At 35.9% G+C, this 23,801-nt stretch overlaps 4 protein-coding genes across 5 annotated transcripts; 3 read left to right on the top strand and 1 right to left on the bottom strand.

Annotated features, from left to right (window-relative positions):
• Positions 1 to 698: 698 nt before the first annotated feature.
• On the top strand, positions 699 to 4,391 carry LOC103956708 (beta-1,3-galactosyltransferase 7). 2 transcript variants are annotated; one of them, XM_009368735.3, is made up of 11 exons: positions 699 to 860; positions 980 to 1,076; positions 1,166 to 1,224; positions 1,385 to 1,596; positions 1,690 to 1,753; positions 2,499 to 2,571; positions 2,664 to 2,784; positions 2,868 to 2,955; positions 3,063 to 3,188; positions 3,701 to 3,810; positions 3,990 to 4,391. In XM_009368735.3, exons 1-11 carry the CDS (start codon positions 769 to 771, stop codon positions 4,136 to 4,138), a joined length of 1,191 nt encoding a protein of 396 aa, XP_009367010.1. In that variant the 5' UTR covers positions 699 to 768; the 3' UTR covers positions 4,139 to 4,391. The 2 variants fall into 2 exon arrangements, with proteins under 2 accessions (XP_009367010.1, XP_048438826.1); XM_048582869.1 differs by having other exon boundaries at positions 703 to 860; positions 977 to 1,076.
• A 581-nt stretch (positions 4,392 to 4,972) lies between these two features.
• Positions 4,973 to 8,944, top strand: LOC103956709 (vacuolar protein sorting-associated protein 9A). Its single transcript, XM_009368736.3, has 5 exons — positions 4,973 to 5,302; positions 5,492 to 5,639; positions 5,795 to 5,965; positions 7,194 to 7,373; positions 7,540 to 8,944. The coding sequence occupies exons 1-5, from the start codon at positions 5,211 to 5,213 to the stop codon at positions 8,377 to 8,379; spliced, it is 1,431 nt and encodes a 476-aa protein (XP_009367011.2). The 5' UTR covers positions 4,973 to 5,210; the 3' UTR covers positions 8,380 to 8,944.
• Positions 8,945 to 15,874: 6,930 nt separating this feature from the next.
• On the top strand, positions 15,875 to 16,813 carry LOC103956711 (uncharacterized protein At1g76070). Its single transcript, XM_009368737.3, has one exon. It carries the CDS (start codon positions 15,959 to 15,961, stop codon positions 16,664 to 16,666), a length of 708 nt encoding a protein of 235 aa, XP_009367012.1. The 5' UTR covers positions 15,875 to 15,958; the 3' UTR covers positions 16,667 to 16,813.
• A 1,345-nt stretch (positions 16,814 to 18,158) lies between these two features.
• Positions 18,159 to 23,507, bottom strand: LOC103956712 (histone acetyltransferase of the MYST family 2-like). Its single transcript, XM_009368738.3, has 9 exons — positions 23,164 to 23,507; positions 22,207 to 22,295; positions 21,953 to 22,012; positions 21,351 to 21,560; positions 21,117 to 21,185; positions 20,700 to 20,861; positions 20,011 to 20,104; positions 19,019 to 19,161; positions 18,159 to 18,574 (listed from the first exon to the last, which is right to left on the bottom strand). The coding sequence occupies exons 1-9, from the start codon at positions 23,468 to 23,470 to the stop codon at positions 18,371 to 18,373; spliced, it is 1,338 nt and encodes a 445-aa protein (XP_009367013.1). The 5' UTR covers positions 23,471 to 23,507; the 3' UTR covers positions 18,159 to 18,370.
• Positions 23,508 to 23,801: the final 294 nt, after the last annotated feature.

Here is a 23,801-nt window from a genome sequence, read left to right as displayed (position 1 = left end):
CCTGAGGAGGTTTTAGTGTAATTAATTCAATAATTAAATACAAAAGTTGATTATAAAGTGTCTGATAATTAGATAACTTTAAAAATATCATAATATTTCTAAAGTTTTTTATCCAAATAAGTTCGGAAAACTTCGAATCGAAAAATCAGAATTTGCAGAATCTCAATGCATTTCAATTTCTGTCTAATTTTTCGAAGATATTTGAATTCAAAATTTACAGATTCAAAAATTGTACTTAAAGAACCGAAATACCATTCCAACTTGCAGCCCTAATCAAATTCACTTGTTCTTGTTTATTAAGAAAAATCACTATCGCTTTTCTTGTCAAAAACAAAACCAAAAGTAGTTGTTTGTTATTCAACCTTTCGAAATGAGGCAGGCCACGGTGGCTGTTTGATTCAGCCGCTTCAGAAGAAGCCAAAAAAGGGGTTGGTACGGGACGTAACGCATCCGAGTTAAAAAAAAGGATCCTTGAATCTTGACCGGTGGCGTAACTGGCGCGGAGACACGACGACTTGAGACGAACGCCAGCAATGGCCAAACAAGCAGACACGAATTCGCATAAATTTGCAAAAAGTCGTTGCCTAACTTTATATTTTATTGGCTGCCCGAAGATTCAAGCGTACGAATGGACCCCAACAGGTCTAAAATTCAAAAGAAAATTCAAACCTGTTTCTCTTTCGAAATTCCACCTATAAATTCTCACCGTCTCTCTCATTCACAATCAGCTTCGTCACCACTTCCTCTCTAAAAACGCAGAGAGAGGAAATGAAGAGCCGAAGCTCCAAGAAGATCTCCGCAACATGGATTCCCATCTTCTGCATCCCTGCTTTCCTTCTGGGGATGCTCATCACCGGCAGGTAACATTTCCAGCTTACCCAAGTTATGGGTTTTTGTTCAATTGCAATCTCTCTCTCTCTCTCTCTCTAGCTTTTAATGCTGAAACGAATTATGGGTTTTGGATTTTTTATGGTAGCAGAATGTGGGCAGCACCTGAATCCAACGGTCAGCTAATTTCGATTCGTCGCCAAGAGCAAGAGCTTCAAATCGTCTCCGAAGATTGGGCAACTAAGAAGGTGGTCATTTTAATTAATTGTTCTCTAATTACATACCGTTTTGGTTAAATTTGACTATTCTTTAAGAACAGATTTGTTGCTATTTATAGAAGCATGGACATGATAAGAATGTGATGGACGAAATCTACAAAACCCATGAATCAATTCAGTGAGTGCAAACACTTGAGCTCTTGTTTTCTTTTTTTTTTTTTTTTTTTTTTTTTTTTTTTTTTGGACTAGGGATATTTTGTTTTTGTTGGGGTTGTATGAATTTGTACTTTGTACTGAAAATTTGGCTACTTTCTTGTGACTTTTGCGGGGCGTGCCAGATCTCTAGACAAGCAGATGGCGTCGATTCAGTTGGAATTGGCGGCAGCTCGGAGTTCACAGGAGACGGGGGACTCCGGTGGCTCCACCTCCAACTCGCAGTTGTCTAAGGACAATTCAATGAGAAAGAAAGCATTTATTGTTATTGGAATTAATACTGCTTTTAGTAGTAGAAGGAGGCGAGATTCAGTTAGAGAGACTTGGATGCCTCAAGGTACTATAAGCTATTTATTCTACTTTATAAGTGTAAACAAGATCTTTTGTTTCTGTGGGCCTGCTTGCTGAATATGTCTGAATTGTTCGCCAGGGGAAAAGCTACTGCAGTTGGAGCGCGAGAAGGGGATAGTTATCCGTTTTATGATTGGCCACAGGTATGGAAAAGTTACATTTAGATCATCAAATTACAGCCTATGAAGTAAAATTTGATGAGGCAATTTTGACATATGCATGTGCTCGTCTCCCATGAAATTAGATACTTCTACTTCATAGATAGTAGAATATTGTTTGGATAAGGCAGTACTCCTCTAACATGGCTAAGTAATTAAGTGAATTTATTCATATAGTTGCTCTGTGGTGTGGTAAAATGTCCGGTAACAATAAACTGCTCATTTAGCAGTAACATGTTCTGCAGCACATGCCACCCTTACTTTAATTTTAAGTCATAACTTAAAAATTTAGGCATGCAGCTTAGTTCACACTTGTTCTTTTGGTAACCTAAAACATTTTTATTGACCAAAAAAAAAACAAACTAAAACATTTTACCACATTTAATATGATCTACTCGTAGCTCATTTTTGTGGGTTTGTTCTGCATCAGACATTCCTCTTACTTCAGTTTTTTTTGCTAATGTTATCATATACTGGTTGCTGTGTGTCCTACTGGTAATGTTGGGCCTCATATTGTGTCTAACCATTCTGATGTAACAATGACGTGCCAATTTTTTCCTTGTGCGAAAAGAATGAATATGGAGGATAGAGGATAAATTATATGTACGAATAGATGCCATAGCATTCCTATTTCTTCTAACCATAGTACACAACGCTAGGATACGTTATTGGATGGTGTTCTGTTTTCTTTCTGAAACTGACCTGAGTGGTATCTGCCTCATTCCTACAGTGCAACATCCAACAGCATTTTAGATAGAGCCATTGATTCAGAAGATGCTCAACATAATGATTTCCTCAGGCTGGTAAGAGAACGGACATAGAATTTTGTATATGTACAACTACTGTTAAGACAATTCAGTTAGGAATTCGGTCTCATTCTTGTTTTGCACTTTAGGAACACGTTGAAGGTTATCATGAATTGTCTGCCAAAACGAAAATTTTCTTCACCACAGCAGTTGCACAATGGGATGCTGATTTTTATGTCAAGGTGGATGATGATGTACATGTCAATTTAGGTATGCACCGCTGCTGCATTTCTTTATCTCTAACTATTACAATTTGTTACCAAGGATGAGTGCCTTACATGCTTTGCTTGCAGGTATGCTAGCTACAACTCTTGCCCGTCACCGTTCAAAACCTAGAGTCTACATTGGGTGTATGAAATCTGGACCTGTTCTTGCCCAAAAGTAATTGTCCTGATGCATTTATAACAATGAGAGATAATGTTACTCTTCAAGTAATATGGGCCTTCAGGGAGGAGATATTGATCTTTTTATGTTTCTTTACTCTCTAGGAATGTGAAGTACCATGAACCAGAGTATTGGAAGTTTGGAGAGGAGGGAAACAAATACTTCCGGCATGCAACTGGACAGATTTATGCAATCTCAAGGGATCTTGCTACATATGTCTCCATTAACCAGTAAGGATACATCAGTTCATCTTTTCTATTTCTTCAAATATAAGTAATATTAACCTTGTCTGTTACTACATTTAGCATCTTGTACTAGATTTTGAGACTTGACATATTTGTGTTGGAGATAGGAAATGCATTGTATGGTTGACCTGCGTCAGCAAAAATACTCTAAAACATTGAAGTTTGCAAACATCTTTTATCCTAGCTTTGGTAATAGAAAATAAAAGAAAAACAAGTCTGGATTTGTCTTTAACCTTTAAAAAATGTTTTGTCAAGGGTATGGAATCGCAAAAATATGAGAATTGATACCTCAGATATGGATCTGAATCAAATTAATGGCCTGAAAGCAGCGCTGTTGTCGGTTCTCACCCCCTGCAGGTCTAAACGGGATTAATTCATGGGTTCATATTTAATAAAATCTGCAAGTTTTTAAGATGGTAACTATGGTTTTAAAATTTTCACGTGTTACTTTTTGCAAGACATTATAGAGTTCTGGAACATCCTGTTTTTTATTGCAGGCCCATATTGCATAAGTATGCCAATGAAGACGTGTCGCTTGGTTCGTGGTTTATTGGTCTTGAAGTCGAACACATTGATGAACGCAATATGTGCTGTCGTACTCCACCAGGTACTGTTTTTTGAAACAAATATGTTATTAGTGAAGGTTTTGCATCCAAATCCAAGGAGAAAAAAACAAAGAAATGCAGTTTGGTATTAGCAATGGCATTTGGTGCATGTTTGCAACGTATAAATTTCATAATTTTGTCCATTGCTGAGGTATTTATAGTTTAGTTGAATGGTCTGCAGATTGTGAGTGGAAGGCACAGGCAGGTAATATGTGCGTTGCATCATTTGATTGGAGCTGCAGTGGTATCTGCAAGTCGGTGGAAAGGATTAAATCTGTTCATGAGAAGTGTGGTGAAGGTGATGCAGCTGTTTGGAGTTCGTTATTCTAAATCGGAGCACGTTGTATCAAGTGCAGCCCACAATCTTCTTGTGGTGAAGGGGATGCAGCTGTTTGGATACTTCTGATTGTAAATATGTGTGGAGGGTAAAGGGGTATTTATACAAATTGAGTTAGGATCGAATTGTTTTCTTCTGATGTGGGAGTCAGTTGTAGCCCGAGCAGAAGCAGTAACATTTTCAATTGATGTTGTATTGTATCCTTCCATTTGTGTAATACAAAACACAGAAAATATACTCCCCTCATCCCAATCCCTTCACTTCCTGCTCACATCATCTTAGCCACCAAATTCTCCATCCAAACAGACCCTATGGTACTCAACATGTGTCAAGAGATACCTTAGACCTTGTAATTTCTATTGTCATGACGAGTAAGTGTACTAAATTTGCAGACCAAACGAGGTGTCATCAATACAAAATTAACATGTTAATCAACACTTAAGTAATAGTCAACTATCAACTTTCATATCATGTAGTTTACAAAAATTAGTTTATAAATTTAGTCTCTTTAGCATTACTTGTTATGATTTAAGCCTTGTAAAGGGCCATGAATAATCATTTCGCCTTCGGTTTTTAGACTTTGTTTTCTCTTTCATTTTTTAAATTAAAATTCGTTTACTAATTAGAATTTTTTATTTTATTTTATTTATTTATTTTTAACTTTGAATTTGATCATATTAGATATTAACAGTTGAATTCAATAAATTTATAAATATATAACTAAAAAATACATGGCCAGCCCCCATAAACCCGAGCAACTAAATTTGCCTAAAAATGAGTTCTGATTTAAAATTCATATTTACTAAGGTAAATTTAGAACTTAAAATCTAAGTTTTCTCATCCTCCGTTGGCGTATGTGTGAGAGCTGAAGATTTACGAAGTTAACTTTTTGGTTAATTAACTTTGGGTATTATGTTCATTTGTCTGATAAATCAATTCCTGCATCGGCTCCATCGCAAATGAACTAGCAATTGGCTTTCCGAAGTAAAAGCACTCTGCTCTCCAGCTCTCTTTCTCTCATCATCGCCGCTGAGCGGAGATTTCGGAGCCATCGGACGGCAGATAATGGAGAACACCGACGTGTTCTTAGGACTGCAGGACTTTCTGGAACGCATGCGTCAACCGTCGGCCGCCAATTTCGTCAAGTCTATAAAAAGGTGAAACGAATTTTGGATTCCGATTGTTCATTTCACGGTTTGTTTGTGTAGTGGTAATCTCTAATTCCAGTAGTTGAGAATTTGAGTGTTAGCAAAGATGGTTGATGTTTATTTTGTTTTTACTTGAATTGGATTGGATTGGGTTGGATTGGATTGATTTGGATTGAATTGGATTGGACTGGATTGCAGCTTCATAGTGTCGTTTTCGAACAATGCTCCTGATCCGGAGAGGGACAGCGCCGCAGTGCAGGACTTCTTTGCCCGGATGGAAATTGATTTCAGGGCTCATCCACTTTGGGCTGGCTGTTCAGAGGAGGAGCTCGACAGCGCCGGCGAAGTGAGTTTCAACTTTGAGCTTGAATTTGACATTGAATTTTGTCCCGTTTTGTTTGATTTTACAAATCCAACATATTGCATTTAAGTTTGGCTAACAATAAAATGTTTTGGTTATTAATTGGTAATTTTTCTTTTGTGGCTTTCTGTTATATGTAGGGGCTGGAGAAGTATGTTATGACGAAGTTATTTCCTCGCGTATTTCCTTCACTTCCGGATGATGTGAAACTCGATGAGCAACTGTATGAGAAGATGACTTTAGTACAACAGTTTATTCGGCCGGAAAATTTGGACATTAAGCCCACCTTTCAAAATGAAACTTCATGGCTGGTGAGTAGAGGACTACCCATATGAAATTTGTATTAATGAAGTGTCTTTGTATACTCATGACATTGATATATAGTACATATATCACATAGGGGTAATTTGTTTGAGGTCACAAAATCTTTTAGCATTAGGGTTGAATCAATCAAACATTTTATGCTTTAAGGAGAGGTTAATGAAGAGAAATTTTAGCATGTGGTATTCGCCCTGGAGATTGTTTTTATTGAATATAGTTCACGAGGAGAATTGGGTTCAATTTATACTAGAAAATAAAATGACGATTGACCTATGCCGAAATATGAAATTATTTATTGACCTAAACCAAATTTCCCATATCAGATATGCATAAATGAAGTACATTCATATAAACATGGGCATGGATCTCAATCGAGATGTATTGATTTGCATATGAGCCATCTATATTTGTTAATAGGTCCTTGCTTAAGTGCCTTTTTAGGGAAATCTTATGTCCCACAAAAATAATTTTATAATTTCCGCCTTTCATAATGATTGCAGTATGGAATTTAACAATGAACCAATGAATGCATGAAAAAGTATAGTACGATCTGATTGTTGAGCACATGTTGACAGTTATTAAAAAGGAAATAATCAGGATATTAGGGGGCTTGCCATTTTCACTTCCCCTTTACAGTTCCTCCTAGATGAGTGAACTCACTGTCTTTTCATGTTTGGGGTAATTAATGTGTCTTAATTTCTCTAATTTGTAATTCAACTTTGTTTTCCTTAGGGCCGTTTGATAAGCATTTTATCTTTTTTTGCTGGAGATTTAGGGAAAGCATATGTGAGAAATAGGAATGGAGAAGGATGTAGGGAGGTGGTGGGAGGGAGGAGGGAGAAATGAAAGAGATTATTGAAAACTATAACTTGACTGTAAAAACAACTTAATATTGTCTTCCCTTTTTTTTTTTTTGTAGTATTCAATTTGTGTGTTACTCCATACACATTTCTTCAACCACCCTTTTTTCGCCCTTCTTCATTCCTCCTTTCTCTGACATTCTTTTTGCTCCATGTATAGCACCAAAATGAAAACTAAAAACTGAAATGAAATGGTTATCAAATGGCCCTTAGGTTTTATTGTTTTCATGAGAATGCACATGGGACATTGTTGAATCATAATCTATTGTTTCTGAATCCTGTGTACTTCGACTTAATTATTTGTTGCATACCTCTCAATAATCCTTACCATGGATTATTTTTGCTTCTATCTTTGCAGCTTGCACAAAAAGAACTGCAAAAGATCAATATGTACAAGGCACCGAGGGATAAGCTTGTGTGCATCCTTAATTGTTGCAAGGTTATTAATAACTTGCTCATTAAAGCTTCTGTTGCTTCCAATGAGAATCCCCCTGGAGCTGATGAATTTCTTCCTGTCCTAATTTATGTTACGTTAAAGGTAAGACTAACTTTTATAATGGCTTGAATTATTTGGTTAAACATTTACTTTTGATTCAGTACGTATGATCTTCTGTTCTAAATAAATCGTTGAATTATTATCCCTCTAGAAGGCAACATAGTATGTCAGGTTTACAAAGTTTCTTTTTTGTATTGATGCGGTGCAGGCAAACCCTCCACAACTGCACTTAAATTTATTGTATATACAAAGGTACAGGCGACAATCTCGATTATTTGGTGAAGCATCCTATTTTTTCACAAACATGCTCTCCGTTGAATCCTTCATCTCAAATATTGATGCAAACGCCATTTCAATGGATGAATCTGAGTATGACAAGAACATGGAAACTGCTCGAGCACTTCTTTCTGGACTTTCAGCTGATCTGGACGGTCAGTATTCTCAAAAAGGTCAATTTGCAGGATATGGACATAGATCAGAATCTATGGAAACCAGACATCAACATCCGAATGCCAACATGGACCCAGTGGCACAATCCAGATCTTCTGAAACAAACTCCCGAGGGAAGAAGATACCCAATGAAAAAGATAACTCACCCTTTTCAAAAATTCCATCCCTTTCGGATTTGGAGAATAAGGGTGCAACGATCCTCGTAACCAATGATCAGGCGAACCAGGTTTTCCGGGAGTATCCATACTTGTTTGCGAATGCCGGTGACCTAACCATCAATGATGTAGAAGACCTTCTTAATAATTACAAGCAACTTGCATTCAAATATGTTTGTCTTTCTAAAGGGCTAGGCGTTACTGCTCCATCTCTTCCTTCTGACAATTCGCATACAGAGTTCCACCAGCATACTGAAACAGCAAAGCAACAGGAACTCTCTAGAGCTATAGAGCCGAATGATGAGACATCAAATGACACTGATACGACGGATGATGCTTTACAGAAAGAGCCCCTTACTGATGATCAAAATTTGGAATCCAGATTGTCACAGGATCAAGAAGTTTCACCACAGAGTGGTACACATGAGGAGTACTCTCAATAGCAGCTCTACCAGGACATGTATTTTGCAGGAGTATGTTTTCCAGTGCAATCACCACCATCAGGGCTCCATTTCTCCACTTTGCTGGTGCAGATGGAATATCGTCGTGGTTGGAAACGAGCGCTGTCATTTGTCCATTCTCACCTCGTACTGGTCAAGATTTTAGGTAGAAGTGAGGAGCTTGGACTTTGAGTTTGGGAATGCGTCAAATTGCATTTGTATGAAGATGGAAAATATATACAACTCTCAGGAATCGGGGTGCAACAGTGTATGCCTGCGGGCACTCGTAGTCTTACGCATGTAGCAGTACAATGATCCTGAGCCACGCTGCCATGCTGGAGACAATCAAATGAGATTTTCACCGTAGTTGCACCTTGCTATCCGTCATTAACGAGCAGAAATGTATGTTCTAACTTTGAAATATTTTATGCAATTTACTATTATCCACGGTTAAATAGGCTGCTGTAGGAGTTTAGTGTATGATGGAGTAGTATCTGACTGTGGCTTGATATTGTAGTTTGTCCACAACGGAAAAAAATAATTTTGAGTTAAACTTTCTAATTTTCAATGCTGGTGAAAAATGTTAATCATGTGACAGAAGTACTCTTTAACATTCCGAGTCGAAATAAGTTTTGAATTCAGTGTAATGTCCGACGACGCCATCATCTCTGGCTGGCATGCCGTGCTACGGTGTGACTGTCTTCTGGGATGATCGTAGCAGTTGATGCATGTGGGGCCCACCACATGTCAACAGCTAGGAACTGTTTATGCATGTTTTGGCGATTGATCGTTGCAAATGTATTGGCATGCCGTGCTACGGTGTGACTATCTTCTAGAATGATCGTAGCCGTTGATGCATGTGGGGCCCACCACACGTCAACAGCTAGGAACTGTTTATGCGTGTTTTGGCGATTGACCGTAGCAAATGTATTCAATATTCCGAGTTGGAATAAGTTTGAATTTCCTGCCTTAGATGACAATGTAGTGTGACTGTTTGACAGTTTGATAATTTGTCATTTTGGCATCGATGCCGACATTATGGATACGATGTGGCATACAAACAAATACAAGAACGCCGACTCTCGTCTCGTGTGGGTGACTGGGTCTGGTGGACGTGTTTCTGGGCCATCACTCAGTCGAATGCACCAAGTCAGACGTCAAAACCACATTCCTTGAAAAATTGTACCAATTAATTACTGTTATTGTAGGTAAGTCACATATATCCCTCCCCCTTTGAAACCAAACAGACAGCAATTAGGAAAGTTCAGATGTAAGATGTAATCTAATCGTATTTTTCACGTGCTGGTGTTTTTGCCAAATCCCAGTAGAAGGCCCTACATATTGACTTACCACTAGATAATGCAAAGGAACTAAACCATTTGAAAAGAGCTATATATAACCGAAACAACATTATGTATATGTGTGTGTATTTAATAATTTACAAGTGTAGAGGTTTAATCAGTTATTATGGTTCGACACCCTTACTTATATCATGATATTTGCATTTGGAAGGAACGCAACAAAATTGTGGCATTGTTGCCGAAGACTGATTTTAATCTCCTGTGTCGAGCCATAAGAATTGATTAGATCTCAACAAATTACTAACTTTATGTGAACCCTAACTAAACAATGAGAATAACCAATTTAATTTGGTTTTTAACTTGATAACTAAAATAACTTAAAAATACAAGAAAAGTTAAAGATGAATAATAGATTGATTTAGAAATTATGGGAATGGGACTAGGGATATTGATTTCATCCATAAATTTGTTACTTGAATTACAGTCGTATGTCTTGTATATGGATTTGTATATTGGTTTTTTGTAAGAAGAAGAAGAAGATATTAAGTAGATATCTTGGAATTAGAAGATGCATGAACTTAGAAGATTGTATCTCTAATAGTTTAAAAAATATATAATGAATATTAAAAAAATTAAAAGTGGAGAAAAAATAATATTGGACTTAACATAATAACAATGTTAGTTTTTGGACCCAAATCTAAATGCTCCTTCTTTTTAATTAATGAGAAGGGAAGATTTAAATTTGAGACATATTTCAATGATGTGAAGTACCACTACACTAAGAGATAATATAAGGAGAAATTCTTCAACTATAATACCGACATGTGTGAGTGTTATGGTTTAGTATTTGCTCATGTTATAATATGTGTTTATTTATCAATAATATATCTCAAATATAAACTCGGTGTCCACTCATTTTATACAACTTAAAGCTACTAGCATGATAATCCCTCTTCATTTGTAAGTTGAATGTCTTAGCAAGTTCGATACTTAATTACGATTCACCTCATATGTGACTTAACTATTATATAAAAACAATAATATTACAACACTTGAAAGTAACACACCAATAATATTTCCAAGATATGTGTTATACGATCATACATCTTTTCGAGGACATTATTGAAGATAACACACCAATTCCTTGTTACTTTCCTTTTGTATATTGTCCGTTGGCGTTCATGTCATGCCTTCCCTTCAATAATGTTCGAGAGGAAGTAGAAACCATTCAGATCATAACATATAATACTTTGATGTCGATGTTTCTAAAGGACATATAAAAATATAACTTGAGTTAGTGATATCCAGGACAACCAGCAAACACAAACAAAAGCTTCCAAACCCTACTAAATACTAATAGGGTAGAGAGAAACTTTTATGAAATGAATTTACCGTTACTGTAACATCTCAGATCAATAATATTATATTATATATAATTTTTTCTTCATACAACATAATATTATTATATCGAGACACCATGTTTTTCTCTCCGGACATCGATTTCGGGATCTAGATGTGATCATCTTATGCAATTTGACCTGTCTGATTTCTCAATAGCCAGGCAGGCCAACTGGAAGTGGATCACCCTCCCTTCTTGTGCTTCACACCTCACTACAAAAGTTATAAAATATTACACAATATTTTGAGACAACCTTCAATTATACTGAATATTTCAAACTGGGGGTCCAAGAATCTTCATATTATAAAGATTAATGTCACATAGTTTTGAATATATTTATGTATTTATATCCTTTGCCATTGCATTTGGCCATTTACCTTTTTCCTGTTCTTTATACGTGTATATTTCATTGACTTGTACCCATTTCTAAAGCCTTTTACTTTCTACAACACTTGCAAATGAGGGGTCCTTCCTTGCTCTTTGGTTCTTATAATATAAATCATGGTCCAGCTTGTTTCTTCATATTTTTTTTTTTGTATAGATCTTATATATAACATTGTTGATTTGGTCCTTATAAATCGTATTAACTTTAAAGTGGGATAGAGGAAGTTGTATATTGATGGTTTTTTCATATCTATAATAAGAGTTCGACTTTTGTCTCCTATGTTTTTTCATAGAATAAAAAATTTGAATGTTGATGAAATTGTAGCAGATAATAGACAACCAACTTCTATACCCAAAGTTTCAAAGATTTTGCTCTGATCTGATCCCACATAGACAATAATGTAAACCCTTTAAATTATGTAAAATCCTAATTATTGATAAATGTTATACAGTCTAGAATATTGTGTTATCTAATATTTTTTATACTTAACGAGGAAAGGAGATTCGAGCTTGATAATTTTAACATGTAATGCACTAGTATTAAGTCCTTAATTAACCGACCAAAAATCTTCGTTGAAAAACAAAATCAAAGTCGATTTTCTTAAGGCAATGTCAATGGTGATTGGTGATTGGTGATTGGTGATAGATAAGCATAATTGAGAATTGATGCGATGAACCTCTTTTTACAAGTGATATGGTCCCTGCAGTCCTACTACACTACTACACACCAAACACATAATAATGTCATGCATCTTAGGCCAAAGTGCCAACCAAGGGAGCTTGTTTGTTAAGATATGATAGAATTAGTGTACCAAATGCACCTTTCATGTGCCTCCCACGTTCGGTGGTGCATGGTTTGTCTGCTGAGATGTATGCAGCTCCTGCTTCTATTTCAGGTTTTCCCTGCACCTGATATGCATGTGCTTCAATTTTAAATCCCAAATGTTCAGCCAACCCAAACTCTCATACAATACAAAATGGATTGTGAAAACGAAGAAATATTATTAGCATTGAGTGATACGAAAAATGAATGTTTAAGATTGAAAATAAAAGATTTAAAAGTTGTGGAAATTAAATCTAACAGCTAATTAAACAATTGATAACACTAAGTGCCACGTAACATTGAAGTCATACCTGCAATATGAGAATAAGATTTTATTTATTCTTATGTTGCTATAACTATTGAAATAGTTTAGGATTCAATTCTTTTCATATACCATACTAGCTAGTTAGTAGATATAGACTTAACCAAGTTGGTTAGAGATTCTACATATAAGCTAAAATTATCCTTGTCGTTGTTTAGCTGAATTTATAATTAATGTAAACTATCTTATTGTTTGTCATATAATATATCAGTTAGATGGATTTACGTTTAAAAAAATCAGGTTATACATGTTTGACAAATTGACACTAATCTAACTTACTTATCTTTACATTATCAAATTGTATAATTTTTAAATTTAAGATACTAGTTAATTATAGCCTACTAATTTTTTGTTGAGTATTTGGTTTACCGCAATTGCTTGAGTTCTCTTTAGCTGGCAGCTGGAGTTTTGACGAGTTTAATATTTTTAGATACCTTAAGTGAGCTTATCCTATGACAGATGATGCTCGTGATGCTGGCGTGATTCATGTTAAACAATTAATAACCAATCTTATTAGCGTACTAATTTTGTGTTAATTATATATTCTTGTTGTTTTGAGCATGCACGGTTTGCCCCAATTGCTTGGAATTGTCTTCTGCTCACAGCTAGAGTTCTGACATGCCAGCTTAAGCAGAAAGTTACAAATTTAAATTTTCGTTGTTTTCTTTATTGGTACTTTCTTGATCGATGCTAAAATTGGTTTCTTGAGTTATACAACAGCACTTATAAAACAAGAAAAAAAAGTTTTGGCTTCTCAAGGTTTATTTGCAATTTAAAAAGTTTATATGCTGCATTTTGAGTTAAAATTTAAACATAACGAGTGTATGATGATATTTTCAATGAAAGTGTGCAAATTTGAGACGTAAAAGTCACAATTGTATTTCATTTTACATTTTCGGAAGATGAAAATATGAGTTCTACCTCAATAGGGGAGATGTGCCCCATTTACTTTTATCTCTTAAACTAGCGAAGACCACCTTCTAAATATGTAAATTTATATTTTTATTTACATTATCCGGCCTAGATGACCATTTTACATCTCGTCGGTTAAAGAACCTTGCAACCAACAAAAAAAAAAAAAAAAAACTCATTCCAAAGCATTTGGCATCTCCCGCTAATAAAACTACATATATATATCATTTGAAAAGGTGAAAAATGCTTGCTACAAAGTAAACAGCACATCACAGTTTAATAATCTCGTTTCAACATGAAAAGAAGAAAACTTGAAAAGTATTAAACTATAATTAAAGTTTGATCTTCCAAATGCAAATGTGGTGAAATATGCATACAAAGAGAAACATAGGATTAATTAGCTTAATTAGTAGGAGCTTGGAAGAAGATTATGTAAAGTGAAAGTCATATATTTTTTGGGAACTATTATTAGCACTCCAAAAATCACATTCTACATTCTTCTATATTTTTCTTTCTAATTATAAAAAGTCTAGAGTGCGAAATAAGATTTTTGAAGTGTTAACATCAATTCCTTCTTTCTTTTTTTTTTCTTTTTTTTTTTTGGTAATTTATGGTAGTTGTTGCAGCCAAAAGTATGAAATGCATGCTTTGTAGTTTATAACAACCGAAGAGACCGCGGATTAAGTGGTTAATGGCCTTCGGGGTAAACGTGGTTCCACCTAATAATATATGCTCGACATTTTTAAGTGCGATTAGTTTGACCTTTGACTGCTTCAAGTATGCATAAGTCCCAATCAAAATATATATACACCAAAACTTAAGCAAAAGGTTTCTATGTCTTAGCACAGAAAACAGGTTTTCTTTTACAAGACTGATAGAGTGGTATTTTGTTGATCTTCCAAAACAAACGTAGAGGTGCCAATTGGATACGTATATTGCTCTGGTGATCAATAAATTGATTTGAAATAAATTCACACAAATACACAACTACTGTAAACTCCTATACGGCTACCATATGCACGAAATTACATACGTCGCCGATACAAATTTGTCACAGAGAATGATAAACGCAATAAATCTGTGCGGCGACCAGTTTACAGTTATTTTTCTATGGATAGGTCATAGGATTATTACTTACAAAACAAAATTTTTATATTTTCTTCAGTTTTTTATATCATTTATTCATACATGATTGATATTTTTAGGGTGTATCTTAGATTTTACGTATTTAGTGTCGGACTAATTCAATCTTTAAAAAAGGACGAACATCGTGTAGAAAAGAATTTTGCAAGAAGAACAAAAACCATGATGAATGCATATATACAATGATGTGAGAAGTGGGAACAAAACTAGGGCTTTTGGCAATAAAAAAAAAAACCAAAGAGTAAAATACTCTTGAGTGTTGAGTAGTTTTGAGTAAATAAGTAGGTTATTTGGTTAACTTATTTTGGTGTTTATTTGTTTATGTTATAGGCTGCCCAAAGATTTAAACTTTAACCACCAAATCCAGATCAAGATTCAAAAGGAGACAAGGAGGAGGTCAGCCTATGATTTACGAAGCATAGCGTGTAGACTTGGCATCATGAATTGGTTGGGAAAGGGAAGGGATTGATAGAAGACGAAAAAGAGGTTTCCTTTTCACACCTTCATTTCATCACTTAATTAAGCACGCATACTCTCCTTCTATTCTTTTTACTGCCACAAGTTTTAAAGATTGGTCCTGACGTGACATGCATGCTTCGGCCTTGGTCTCTCCTTTCTGCCAGTCATTGTTTATGGGAATTGGAATGAGTCAACATAAAACTTTTTTTTTTTAAAAAAAAGTAAAATAAATAAAATAAAAGGATTAGTCTTGTTTTTCAAAAATACACACAGTTTTGTTTATCTCTACTAATTAATAAAACATTCATTGTTAATTAAAATTTTATGAAATTACCAGTTTAACTCTCTAATTAAAATAGAATATGAATAAGAAATATGGGACAGAAATGTAATTTCACACAATCAAATTTTGTTTTTTTTTCAAACCCTCATCTACCTGTAATCCTAACATATCTCTAATTAAAAAAAAAAAAAAAAAACCTTCGCACTCTCAAATTCTCTATCACTCTCTTCCTCTCTCATTCTATTTCAAAAACAAAAATAAAAAATTTCCTCGCACACTTTGTATGTCCATATGCTAATATTTGACAATATCATGCCCTTTTCTCACCGGACTCGGAAATTTTGAAATACCATAAAGACCTCTTAAATTTTATAAAAATACATTAGGAAGACTAAATTTACAAATTAAATTATGTGTAACCAATAGGAATAATATATAACACTGCCTTCCTCTCTCTGCCTCTTCTTATTCATTATCCTCTCTCTCTCTCTCTCTCTCTCTCTCTCAAGTTTCAGTTCAGTTTCAGTTTCGTTCAGAAGCTAAACAGTGGGCTCCAATGACAAGTGAATACAACCGCTTCCATCACCGCCACCGCCACCGCCACCGCCACCACCACAACCACCATCAGAATCTGCATATGCATAATCATCAGACAAGCACATTCTTGCCCATGTTATGTTCGAGACCATCCATCAAAGATGTGAGCCTTCCAAAGTCTGCATCCGTAAAAGATGATCCTTTGTCCCCAAGAATCAGTTGCACGGGCCAAGTGAAAAGAAGCAACAAAGTCAATGGCTTTCCAACCCCTCTCACCACTCACAGACTACTCACCTTCTCCTCCAACCCTAATTCCAAGTACAATATTATCAGCAGCCCCAACAACCACCTCAAGTACTCCAAGCTCAAGAAACTCTTCTCTGGCAAAAACCTAAACAACCCTAATGCCGCCGCCGCTGCTACCACCACAACAGCCACTACAAACACCACCACAAGATGTAGTAGAAGGCAAGTGATTGTGAATAGTAACAATGGTGGAAGTGGGCCCCGGATTAGTAACGGTCATGATTGTGTTGCGAATATTAACCTAGTGGATTTGGATCCTCCTCTGCCTGTGATTAAGAGGGTGCACAAGAAGCCTGCTGAAGAACAAGAACAAGAGGTGAACAGTCTTTGGAAGAGGAGATCTGGTGGGGTTGAATTGAAAGGTTTGCAGCTTAAACAGATTCACCATCCTAGGCATCTAAATCAACCCATTACTGTTTAATTTCTTGGGTAAAAATTTAAAAAAAAAATCCAAAAGGGGAGTGAAAAAATTTGCTGTACATGTTTTTGTTTTGGATCCCAATTTTGGATATATTGTTTGATTGGTTATTCACTGTTCCAACGAGTAATGACATATTATTAAGACTAATTGTCGAGCTGATATTGTTTAGTTATTCGTGTTAATTGATCTAATGCTTTATTTATTTGAATTAGTGACAAACCCCAACATCTGATATTCTTAATTAGGAAGGTCTCTCACCTTTCTTTTGTTTTCTCCTTTTTTTTCATATTAAAGCACGAAGAAAATAAATTACTAAGTCGCATAATCGTGTTACGTTGTCACTACAAAAATTACTCCGAATCGCCGAGGTAAAAAGCCAGATCCACACAAGTTGAAGAGAAGAGCCAAATCCACACAAGTCGAACGATGTTTGTTTACAGAAAGTGAAGTTACTGTTCCTCGTAAGTGTGTTGTCTCGAAGATTTGGACGGTGAAATTTACTATTTACTTTTACAGAAAAGACTAGGATTGTGGAAGTAGGATTTTCTCCTCTATTTTTTTTTCCCTTCATTTTTTTTTTTTTATTTAAATAGTTACGATTAAACTACGTTAATATCTTATATTAATTTTATTTATAAAGAGATAAAATGAGAAGTGTGAGAAATAGGAAGGAAATGAAAGAAAAATAAGAGGAGAAATAATTCTACTACGAATTGTGGTGGCAGCTCCATCTTCCGTGTTGGGATGCTGTCACGTTGACAGGGGGTTGGCGGTGCCCCGAAGTCATGGTGGGGACATGGCAGTGCCGTTGTATAAAGGGCGCTCCACATGCACAGTTTTCATGTGCAACAACAAGGCATAGTATTTATATCCTCACCCCAATCAAATCCTTTCCCAAAAAGAACACTCGTCATGTTATAGGAGCGAGTCAACACAATCTCACTCTATGATCAACGAACGATTACTCGGTCTAGGACACGTTTTGAATCCGGAATGCCCTAGAAATTCAAAAGCACTTCTCACAGAATTCGGTAAAATGTATAGAGACACTTCTGACTACGTTTGACATAAAAACATAAATTCAAAAAACCACTTGGACATTTTACAAGTACTTCTAACATAACACAAAAATATTATCTGTTTTCTTGAATGATGAGTTGAGATTAAAACAACAATCAATTTGCATTTAAGATTTTTTACAGAATCCTATGGTATGGCTCAACATAAATATGAAAGCAACTTATATAGAACGAGTTCATCGCACATAACGTTCCAATCTTATAGGTTGAAAAATATACACATTATTTTATTGACAGAGAACGCTATCGTAACAGTTAACTCGTTACATAATCCAAAAACAGAGCTAATTATCAAACTTTGAGTCACAAGTACATGGTTGGTTGGCAACCCACCGACAAAAATAAAAAATTATAATTGCCCTTACCTTTGCATGTGCAGCAAAGTAAACCCAAAAAGAAAAAAAAAAAAGAGAGAAACAATCAGCAGATTAATGCATCCATTACCAGGTCCATACCAGTGAATGTTGTCGATACACATTGTTACAAGCGACAATATTGCCCTAAGCAAGTTATTCATGTCAACAACACAAGCCATTCAAGTTCAAATCCTGTTTTGATGCCTAAATCTATATTTATACAAGCAGGAGCAAGTTTGCAGGTTTTGATTGACACGGACTACGTAAGATCACCCTTGTTCTTTATACGGCGTCCAGATCAGTTTGCTAACATCAACTTCTAGGCCCCCACGACCGGCTGCTTTTAGATGCCGATCCAGGACCTTTGGGTCTGCACAGATGACATGCTGCCCCTTCCTGTACTGTATCAATTCAAGACTCTGAAGGGTGTTCAATATATCCTCTGCCTTGATGGCTGTCATGTCACTAAGCTCCTGCATGGCACAAAACATACGATATGTTTCAAAAAAAACTCAGCAAAACCATATGGCATCAGATAGTGATATGATAAACCTTTTCCCTTTTTTACTTTCCACCGTGATTGTCATACATATTTTTCTGGAATGGAACTGAACAATAATCTCCAAGCGTCAATGCACACTATTAGGTATCTCTACTAGTTGAAATACAAAACCACACTAAAGGGTGCTTAAATTGTCCGAAGATAAATCCAGTATGCAAACTCTAAGTATTTGGGTTTACTTCATACTGTGCAAAATCCCATTCAGAGGTTGTGGATAATTGGTTGGTCTAATCATTAGTAACAACTTCCATGCAAAGCGCAAAACACTTCAACCATTATCAGCATATAAAGTTAAGCAGCAATTATACGATGGGTGGACAATCTTTGGTTTAACTAAGGACTTGGAGATGCTCACCTTGATTGAAATATTTCCCTTGTGCTTTTTCAAAATGTCTAGAAGCACCCGGGTCCAGTACCCTCTATAACTCAGCAATCCTAGGTCAGAGAGGGGTCTTTCAGGCGTGCCAACTTTACCTTCTTTCTTTGAGAGTTCATATGCTGCATCATGTTTGATAACATTAGTAACTGTTACTGGCAAAAATAATCCATATAAGGATAAATAACACAACCAAATCATAAAAGTTGACATCAGTCCAAAAATTGATCTCAATGATTGACAGAAGGCAAGACTTGTCGTATGAGGCCTATTATACACCAGAGTCAGCAGCAGTCTATTCATCAGATTAACCCATTATGCTTACAGCAGTGCACTTACTGCATAAGTATGTGTACCCCTATTGGCTCAATTCTATATGAGACTAAAAAGTTCCTAGGGACACGAAGTGACACAACTGATCACATGATGTGGGAATAGTTAGATAGCAGGTTTATCCCCTAGGCAATGACCAAAGTGCTCCATGTTATTTGTATGAAGGCTTTGAAGATTCAGTATAGAGAACAGTTGGATACCAGGTTATAGAATCCATGAATACAATTAGAGGCCCTTTAATTTCTTTGCAAGAGAAGATTTATATGGAAAAGCAACTGCAAATATACAGATATGAAGGGAATTTGAGGTTTGCAGTTCTTCTACTTGATCAATTTCTTACTACCAAAACAATTGGGTAGTTAGAGAGCTTTAGATAGAGTACTATACAGTATATATAATGAAATTTTGGCCTAGTACAGTCTTCCACAATCTACAACTGCATCTCATTGCAGGACTATAGAAGGATATTTTAAAAACTTTAATGGGGCATATACCTATAATAGATGTCTGTCTACAATGGTACAACACAATTCAAAAATATTGCAAAGACTATCATAGTAAAGTCAGAAATTGTCTAGACAGAACAGAGACACAGGAAATACGCCAAAACAAATAAAGAAAGTAAGTGCAGAGCTTACAAAAGGCAATCAAAAATTTTCCATAGCCTTTTCTTTGATATGGAGGAAGGGTGAGTATACATGCCAAGTTATAAGATTCCTCTGAATGTTTTTCCTGCATCACAATAAATCACAAAATTAGATATATTGATGTTTTAAGATAACATAGAGATAAACCAAGGCAAAATAATCTAACAAAAAACTGGAAATACAGAAAATTCTTCAGTCACTTCAGAACCATAAGAACACTTTCATATGTCTAATTTTGCAACATGGGAGAACAGACAAATCCTAATTTTTTACCAACTGGAACTTGTATCCAAATGCTAATTTAGCACCCTCATAATCAAAAGTTTATTACAAATGAAATAAAACCTGGTTTCACTTTTAAATCCATGAGCAGCATAAACCAAGTCATATATACACACAATAACAGATATTCAGAAGTTTCTTTGAGTCATTAGAAAGGCCATATATAACTCAAGGTAATAAAAGGTATAAAACTTCAAGGTAATGCAGAAAGAAATCGTAAAAACGATGTTACAGTATCAGAACAAAGTTGCACAAGGGAAGCTAGCAGGCTACAAACACATCCATTACTCATTCAATAAAAAAGTTCACACGGAAAGATGATACTTCATGAATTGAATTCTAATACAATTTTTTCTTGCTTCTTCAATGTAAAAAGATAAGGACAGTAAAAATATTACCTTGGAAAAATATCCAACCATATGGCATCCACGATCATCACATTCACATAAAATATAAAACAGAAAGAGGTCAACATCATAATACAGGGTCTTGTGATCAAGAAACAATTTCGCCAAATAACAAAGATTCTGCCCATAAACCTTGTTCTTTTTGCCATCAACCTGATTCAATACATTTAAGCAAAAAAAAAGTCATAACAGCCACAAACTCACTACTGAACACGACAAAAAGATCTAAAGACTTGCAGAAGGAAAAAAAAAATGCATAAAAGCAGAATATACAATGAGAGAGTTCTTTATTTTCAAAGCAGAGTCAACTTCAAATTGCAACTTTTGAAACGACATAACTTCAGAAAATTAACAAGGTTTTCTTTTGAAACCATCACGGAGATGTTGTGCACAAAATATGCAACTAACCTCAAACATAGAAAGTGTACCACTTCGGTATATCTCATCACCAGGGGGATGCTTGAGATCGCATTTCCTCTACATATGCAAACAGAAAAATATATAAGTTAGTATGTTAATAACAGAAACAGTCAACTACGGTAAATTAATCATGAATGAAAGATATTCCAGGTTCAACTACAGCATAAACTATTCACAAGAAAGCTACAGTTAGAAAGGGAAAAAAATTGAGGCACAGCTCACCATATGCCTTTGAAGCTGTTCTTTGCGCTTCATGAAATTGAGGCAGAACTCACAAAAGTACAGCTTCAAAGAGTCATTATATTCTGGTGGAAAGGGGGAGAAGTACCATGTCTCAATTTCATATCTTCCAAGTTCTATGGTTGCTATATTTTTCACTTTTGTAAACTCTTCATGTTCACGCAAGCTGGCAGCATCAAGTTCCTCATGGCCCTATAGAATTGTAGGAACACCTTTAGACCATAAATTTACAAAATCTGAAACATCTTCAAATAAATGCACAAGCATTTGGCGAACCTAACTAATGCCCTTCCTCATATAAAACCCCGCTGTCACTATAAAGTAAGGTCTAAACCTTTTACACAAAAGACTTAGCTAGGTTGTCGTTGAGTATGTTGTGCACATGTGTACCCAAATTTGTGTGTGTGTGTGTGTGTGAAAGAGAGAGAGGCATAAGAATTGATTCAATTGAGAAACATGAATGATCTAGACTATTAAATTCAGTTGTCAGTCAAAAGTGATGGATATAACGGGCACTATGTTTAAACAACAGGGATATGCAGCAAGCAAAACAAGAACAAATAATTATTCTATTCAGTGCATACCTCTACATGTGTCTCGTCGATCTTCCGCTTCTGATGACGAGTCATTTTCAAGCTTGTAACCTAAGAAACCCATACATGTGAAATATTAGCATAGGATATTTTGAAACTATAAAGGTATGATACAAGCAAATGAAGGGGAAAATACAGGTCATCTTCATAAATAGCAGGATTTTCTTATCACAATCCTAAACATTATCACTAAGGAAAATGCTTGGAAATTCAAGAAGGGTTGACAATGAGGAACAACGCATTACCTTGTCCTCCACTTTCTCATCAACTACAGCCTCTACTGAATCAAGATCCAGTTGGTCAAGTTTCACCCACTCATCAAGCCTCCTATTGACTGACACAAGGAACAAACATAACAACAGCATCAGAAAAAATATTTCATTGAGAATTGAGATCATAACTGAATAATTTAATTACATCACAGTATAAGACGTGGAAAACTAAGTAAATAATCACTTGATGGGGCTTATCCAAAAGTAAATTTTTATAACAGTTCTGCAATCAGTAAGCTAATTACCCTCTTCTACTAATGATGTATAAAAAATAGATTTTCCATGATATCGAACGCTGACTTTTACAAGAATCAAACAACAAAATGCACACATAGAAATGACTTTATAAAAAAGTTTTGTGTCTGTGTGTGACTCATGATTAATCCTACCTCATGAAATCCCTTGCACCAAGTTTTTTATATATTTTTTGTTATTTCTAATAAAAGGCCTCACAATCCTCCATCATCAATAATCATAAAACATATCCCATTAACAGGACGAACATACGTTTAGCAACTACCTTTTCATCATCGTAGAAAATGTACAGTCATATTACTCCTCAAGTTTTTCTTAGCAAACCCATAGTGCTCATTATTTTATGTCACTCTACATTGTAACGTATCACTTTGTCAAATTCTCTACTACCTCGACATTTTAAAAGATTATGCCGCGGACTTGAAGGAAAGTTGTCATTTCACCTACACATCAACCCTATGGAGCCCTAATCCCAAATTTGATTCCTGGCCCAGTTGAAAACTCAGCAAGTTTCCAAATTTAAGGTGTATATCAAATTATCAATACAACCAGCTAACCCGGACCGCATACTAGCAAAAAAGACACTCTAAATTCAGATAAACGACAGAAATTAAGAGAAATCAAACCCTAACCCTAATTCGCAAATTGAGCAGGCAACGAGGAAATTGATCTTACACTCAGTGTAGTGGACGTAATACTCGTAGTCGTTGGGCCCACCGCAATGCACTCTCCGTCGTTCGATGACCTTCACGGGGTGGTACTTATTGTCCCTCCACCGGCACATGACGCGCGTGCCGACCTCCAAAGGAAGCATCGATGACTTTCGCTTTTTCATAAATTCCGACTCCGGCGTCATTTCTTTGGCCGAAGGTTGGTATCCATCGCCGGCCTGAGGCTTTCTATCGGCGTCGCATGTGGCGGTGGCCGGGTTAGTGGTTGCAGAGCCGTTCTCCGCACTAGGCGGTGATCTTATCGAACCCATTAAGTCGGTTGGCCAAAAGAAGCTCTGGTAATGTTGGCACCAGATTTTATTAGACCCGGGATTAACAGGGAAAGGAATGGGCCGGATAACATGGGAATATGGGCTACGGACATCTACACGGTAGGCCCGGGCATAATAAACCGAAAACCGTACTCGGACCGAACCGGAAATAAACCGGTCAGTTCGGTACAGAATGCAAACCCTTTTTTTGTATTTCAGTTTGGTATCAATTCGCCCTTGATACCGAACCGAACCCAATTGTTCTTGGTTTTTTTTTTAATTTGTAAGCTACATGTTTTACGAACCCGGTATATCAATCGTCATAACATAA

Source organism: the organism of the source record quoted next, unplaced genomic scaffold (genome assembly GCF_019419815.1).
Source record: "Pyrus x bretschneideri cultivar Hongxiangsu unplaced genomic scaffold, Pyrus_bretschneideri_v1 Contig2, whole genome shotgun sequence".
In the NCBI taxonomy this organism is placed as follows: Eukaryota; Viridiplantae; Streptophyta; class Magnoliopsida; order Rosales; family Rosaceae; genus Pyrus; species Pyrus x bretschneideri.
The sequence above is the reverse complement of the archived record's forward strand: the minus strand, read 5'-3'. Positions and strand labels throughout refer to the sequence as shown.